Here is a 5,943-nt window from a genome sequence, read left to right as displayed (position 1 = left end):
TGGTGGGCGCCGGGCTGGGCGGCTCGGCCGTCGCCTACTTCCTGCAGCAGCACTTCGGGCCGCAGGTGCAGCTAGACGTGTACGAGCCGGTGGGCGTGGGTGGCCGGCTGGCCACCGTCACCGTCAACAAGCAGCAGTACGAGAGCAGGGGAGCCTCCATCCATGCCCTCAGCCTCCACATGCAGGACTTCGTCAAGATCCTTGGTGAGTGTGGGCACCCCAGCGCTTGCATGGCCTCCATCCCTGAGGCGGGGGGCTGCACCGTGGGGTCGTAGGGAGGGCTGCTTCCAGTCCACCCCGGCACCCCGGGCATGCAGTGACCTCCTTGCTGTCCCTGTGCCCCAGCCCTGTCAGGCCCTGGAAGAGAAAGGGATGGGGCGGCCCAGCAGAGCATCAGGGCGAGGGGTCCTGGTGGAATTAGTGCATGGGAGGGGGCTCACAAAATCCCACCAGTTTGTCCCAGCCAGCAGCATGTCAACTCCACAGCATGCCCCAACATACAGGGTCTGGCTGGGGTCCCAGTGCCCTGGGGTCTCACACTCCCTGATGCTCTTCCAAGAACATCTTTGCCCACATCCCTGCTGCGGCGGCATTTGGTGCTGGCCTTTCCCAGCAGCCAGCCAGCCCCAGGGAGGCGTGCCAGCCCGGCGGGGCTGGGGCCCCTCTGCTCCCTGCAGGCCTCAAGCACCGGCGCGAGGTGGCAGGGAAGAGCGCCATATTCAGCGGGGAGCACTTTGTCCTGGAGGAGACCGACTGGTACCTGCTCAACCTCTTCCGGCTCTGGTGGCACTATGGCATCAGCTTCCTGCGCCTGCAGATGTGGGTGGAGGAGGTGATGGAGAAGTTCATGAGGTAGGAGAGCCTGCGGGGCTGGGGGGATGCAGGGGGTCTTCCCTGGCACCGGAGTGTCACCAGGCACCCTGTGCTCCTGTCCCCTCCAGGATCTACAAGTACCAGGCGCACGGCTACGCCTTCTCCAGCCTGGAGGAGCTGCTGCGCTCGCTGGGGGGTGACACCTTCGTCAACATGACGCAGCGCTCAGTGGCCGAGTCCTTGCTGGAGGTGGGCGTCACGCAGCGCTTCGTGGATGATGTCATTGCGGCCGTCCTGCGCTCCAGCTACGGGCAGTCGGTGCTGGTGCCCGCCTTCGCAGGTGAAACCAGGGACCCCCTCTCCTCCCCGTCTGACTCTCCTTCCCAGCGTCCCCTCCATGGGCAGGCTCTTGAGCCACCCTCCTCTTCCTCTCCCCAGGAGCCATGTCACTGGCGGGGGCCCAAGGCAGCACCTGGGCGGTGGAAGGAGGCAACAAGCTGGTGTGTTCAGGTCTGCTGAAGCTGACCAAAGCCAATGTCATCCCGGCCAGGGTGACGGGCGTCTCTCTGCACAGCTCGGGTGAGCCTGGGCACAGAGTGTGCTCTGGGTGCCGCCGGCCTGGGCGTGGGTCGGGGTGCTACAGGGTAGGAGGTTGGTGGTGGCAGCAAGGGGATGCTGGGGCAAAGAGAGGGCGTTGGGAGGCTGGAGAGCGTCCTGGTCCTGGTAAAGCATTTGGGCGAGGGCCTGGGGGTCTGACCATCTCCTCCCCTTCTCTGATCTGGTGGGGGCCCTGCAGTACAGACCTCTGCCCTGAGGTTCCCCTCTCTCCCTCCTGAGGTCCCTCAGGTCTCTTCTATGGCACCATCCTTGTTGCAGGCTTGCTCCCCCATCCAGCACAGCAGGAGGGCTGGATAGCTGGGGTTTGGGGAGTGGGCTGTGCTGCCCCAGTCCTCCTTGCCCGGCTAGGCTGGGCTTCTCTGGAAACTCTCCCATAGGCTTGATAAAATCTTCTTTCCGCTGCCTTAAAGCATCAGCAACTCATCCATAACCATCAGATGCTATGGTCCAGCACTGGTGTGTACTGGAAAACCAGGGGATGGAGGCCATGCTAGAAAAAAGGGGGCCAGGGCAATACCACCTGGGGCTCAGGGCTACTCCTAGCTGTCCACCATCTCTTTTCAGAGGGGAGAGCCCTGTACCAGGTGCACTACGAGGGCAGTGAAGGCCAGGGCTCAGCTTTCTACGACATGGTGGTTGTGACGACTCCCCTGCACCCCAGCAGGAGCAACTTCACCTTTGAGAACTTCGAGCCGCCCATCGCCGACTTCCCCGGAGCCTTCCAGCCCTCCGTCACCTCCGTGGTGCACGGCTACCTCAACTCCTCCTACTTTGGCTTCCCTGACCCCAAGCTCTTCCCCTTTGCTAGCATCCTCACCACTGACACCCCCGACCTCTTCTTCAATACCATGGACAACATCTGTCCTGTGAACATCTCAGCAGCTTTCCGTCGCAAGCAGCCCCAGGAGGCCGCGGTGTGGCGAGTCCTCTCCCAGCAGCCACTGGACAAGCAGCAGCTGAAGACCCTTTTCAGGTCCTACTACTCGGTGCAGGTGACAGAGTGGCAGGCATATCCCCGCTACGATGCTGCCAAGTCCCTCCCGCCCATCGTGCTCCACGAAAACCTCTTCTACCTCAGCAGCGTGGAGTGGGTGGCCAGCTCCATGGAGATGATAGCGGTGGCGGCCAAAAATGTGGCCCTGCTGGCTTACAACCGCTGGTATCAGGACCTGGAGAAAATCGACCAGAAGGACTTGATGCACAAGGTGAAGACCGAGCTGTGACGGCCAGGGGAGGCAGTGGGCCTCTGCGTGTAGTAGCCTGGGGAGTATTTATTGCCTTGGGACACCGGGGGGGTTGGGGCTGGGGGAGAGGGGACAGGCTGTGTCCCAGATGACTTGAACGTGCTTCACCTTCAGGAATACAGTCCCTGCCCAGTGTTGCTGCGTGTCTGTGCCGTGTGCCTCAGTTTCCCTGTTTCCCTTCCCCAGGCTCTGCTGGAAGGAGCCTATGCGTTTTCCTATGAAAAAAGGTCGCTGCGCATCTGTTTTTTGGAGGGACCTAGGGGGGTTTTCAAGGACAAGGCTGGCTGGCATCGGCAGCAGATGGGTGCTGGCCCTAGGCAGGAATAGGGTCCTGCCCCCTGGCAAGCTGCCTGGCTCCCGCTGTGCCTCTCCCACCTTCCTGGCTTTGCCCCCAGGAAACTCAGTGGCAGGGCTGGCCCTGCTTGAGGCAGGAGGTCCCGTGGCCTCTCCCGTGCTGTGCGTGCATGGAGCCTAGCCCCGCTCACTGGCCTGGCACCCCGGGGATGGGCATACAGGGTGGGCTGTTGCAGGTCCTAGCTTGCAGGGAGAGGTGCCTGCTGCCCGGTGCTCCCTGCTTCCAGGGGTGTCCAGGCTTCCCTGAGCCTGGGGCTCAGCTGTGTTTTGGGGGGCAGAAGACCCTTGCTGGGAGAAGGCTGAGTAGCACCCACCCCTGGGCGGGCAGGGGTGGAGGGGCAGCGCGACAAGCCGAGGCAGGGGGTGGCTCAGATGGGGGCCAGCAATGCGCTTTATTGAGGACCTCAGAAGCCACCCAAACCACCCTCTACTTCCCCCGCTCCCTGGGCTGCCTGGCCCAGTGCAGAGCAGCTTGTGGGAGGGCTGGGGAGGACCGGGCACTCCCGGAGCTGTTGCACTGGTGGAGAGAACAAGGCAAACAGGGACTTTGGGGAGGGAGGAGGCGTGATCCTGCCCAGCTGGAAGGACCGGGGGGGCAGCTGCCTCCCTCTCTCCCCCAGCCCACTCTGCTGGGCCCCTCCCTGGAGGTGAGGGGGCTTGGGGCGGTGTCTCGCTGTGAGGCCAGCTGCAGGACTGCATAGCTGGGTGACTTGCAGGGGCTGCCCCCATGCTGGGTGTCCCCAAAGTGGCTGCTTGGGCTGAGGCTGATGGAGTCTGCAGGGGAATTTCTGGGAGCTCTTGGAGCTGCCATCACCTTGTGCAAGGGCTCTCTTCACCCTGACGCTCAGCTGGGTGACCCTCTCCCAGAGGGCTGGGCAAGCTCGGGAAGCAAGAGCAAGCTGGTTAGATGCCCATGCGTGACTGCAGGGGTTAGCTCTGCAACTTCAGAAGATGCAGGTGCAGCCCACAGCGATGGTCTCCATGACCGTCTGGTACTTCTTGTGACACTTCTTCCCAGAGGGCTTGTGTCCCACCTCGCCCGGCACCTGGCAGAGCAGCCGGCGGACAGGCAGCCGGCTGTAGATTGGAATGCTGGCCATGGTACGGTCCTCCTGCATGGTGAAGGGGTTGATGCAGCCGGTGCAGAGGCATCGGGCCTCGGGCATGTCTGCTGGGATCCGCGTTGCATCATGGTTTATGCTGGAGGAGAGGGAAAGCAAGACAAGGCTGGAGAGATGGTGAGATGGGGGGCAGTGGGTGGCTGGGGATGGGCAGGGCAATGCCTCTGTGGGGTGAAATGAGGCGCTGCGTCACACCGTACCCCCCAGCAGCTACTGCAGCCCCATGATGCTGGAGTCGTGGCCGCCGCAGCGCCTGCTGGCACAGAGCCACCATACATATCCCCGAGGTCCCTGCCCCAAGCTCACCTGTAGGCCCAGGGGGACAAGCTCCTCCGGTTGGACCTCCAGAGCCTCAGGTTGACCTGGCACTTGGTGTCTCCCAGCTCAGAGCTGTTCCTCAGTTGGCGCACCATGTCCTGGATGCTGTGCTCGTAGTCTGCCATGGAGGTGTAAGAGTCGTCCAGGGCCCAGGCCAGGGCAGGGGTGGCTGTGGGCGGCCGCACAGGGCCCCTTCTCCTCCCCTTCGCTGCCTTGCTTTGGTCCTTCGCTTCAGGGACCAGGACCATGGCAAAGGTGAAGATGCAGAGGAGAAGCTGAGGAGGAAGGAGGATGGTGCGTGGCTGCCCAGGCTGCAGGGCTGGCGTGGAAGGGGAGCTCTCCCACCTCCCATGGGACACTGGGTGATGGCAGGACCACACTGACTTTGGGGTGGCACATGCAACCCCCAAAGGGCAACACTGGCCTGTGAGCGAGACCCATGGACACACATGAGGGCAGTTTGCAGGGGTGGTGGGTACACAGTCGTGGTGAGCCCCTAGCCTGAGCCCCAGCTGATGTGCGTGACTGCAAAGCCCCTTGCCTTGGTTGCAGCTGGCAATTTGTGTTGCCCAAAGTGCCCCTGCCCACGCTCCCAGAGCTGTGCCCAGCTCCTTCTCTACCCCAAGGTGGCTACATGCTGGGAGGGATGGGTGCACCCTCAGCTCAGGCTGTACCTGGGCAGCCTCTGGTTTAAAAGAAGCTTTAGAGATGAGACAGTCAATAATGCGATCTTTATCCAAACCCTCCTCTCCCTCCCTGTGTGCTCCGGGGACAGTGAGAGAGAAAGAAAGATGCTTTTTCCTTTCCTTCTCCCTCTGGCCTCGCGGGGCTGAGCTCCCGTGTGCTGGCACCCGGCAGGCTGCCCAGCAGCGAACAAAGTTGCTTTCTGTAGTCCTGCTCCCTGCTATTCGTGTCCCTGCAGCCAGCCGCAGGCGGCCCCGCACCCTGCCCGCTGTCCCGCCTGCCTTCCTGCAGCCCTTCCTATGGGTGTGCGGTGCCCCAGGGCAGGGACCGCTCGGCCAGGGCTGTTTTCCCCCTGGGGTGCTGGACTGTCCGGTCAGACTGTCACAGCTTTGCTCTCCGAGGCTGTTGCATCCTCGCCATGCCAGGCGTGGGAGCGATGGGCCTGGCAGGCCACAGCATGCATCTCCAATGAAAACAAACCCAGGTAGCCACCCGTAAACAAGCGTGCAAATAATTATATTAAAGAAAGAAAACAAGGAGCGAGCCCTGAGCTGCCGTGCAGTCACCTACCAGGTTTGGAGCCCGCTCCATCGCTGTGGAGGGGCTGCCGGCTGCCGTCCTGCAGTGTGGCTGGCACTGGCGAGCAGGGAGCTAAAAAGGGAAAGCCTCAGCCCCCGGCTCCACTCCGCCGGAGGTGTGTCCGGTCCCCAAGGTGCCAGGGAGCCTCGGCGCCGGCAGGGCGGGGGGCCAGCGTGGTCTGGGACTCAGCCACCCGCCACCTCCCCGGGCAC

At 62.9% G+C, this 5,943-nt stretch overlaps 2 protein-coding genes across 2 annotated transcripts; one reads left to right on the top strand and one right to left on the bottom strand.

Moving 5' to 3' along the window:
• The first annotated feature begins 121 nt into the window (after positions 1-121).
• On the top strand, positions 122-2,817 carry PCYOX1L (prenylcysteine oxidase 1 like). The gene is made up of 5 exons (XM_009285992.2): positions 122-204; positions 678-852; positions 942-1,153; positions 1,252-1,392; positions 1,996-2,817. The coding sequence occupies exons 1-5, from the start codon at positions 180-182 to the stop codon at positions 2,652-2,654; spliced, it is 1,212 nt and encodes a 403-aa protein (XP_009284267.2). The 5' UTR covers positions 122-179; the 3' UTR covers positions 2,655-2,817.
• A 1,156-nt stretch (positions 2,818-3,973) lies between these two features.
• On the bottom strand, positions 3,974-5,743 carry IL17B (interleukin 17B). The gene is made up of 3 exons (XM_009285736.1): positions 5,723-5,743; positions 4,457-4,743; positions 3,974-4,229 (listed from the first exon to the last, which is right to left on the bottom strand). Exons 1-3 carry the CDS (start codon positions 5,741-5,743, stop codon positions 3,974-3,976), a joined length of 564 nt encoding a protein of 187 aa, XP_009284011.1.
• Positions 5,744-5,943: the final 200 nt, after the last annotated feature.

The sequence above is a fragment of the Aptenodytes forsteri genome, unplaced genomic scaffold (genome assembly GCF_000699145.1).
Source record: "Aptenodytes forsteri isolate BGI_AS27 unplaced genomic scaffold, ASM69914v1 Scaffold54, whole genome shotgun sequence".
Lineage (NCBI taxonomy): Eukaryota > Metazoa > Chordata > Aves > Sphenisciformes > Spheniscidae > Aptenodytes > Aptenodytes forsteri.
The sequence above is the reverse complement of the archived record's forward strand: the minus strand, read 5'-3'. Positions and strand labels throughout refer to the sequence as shown.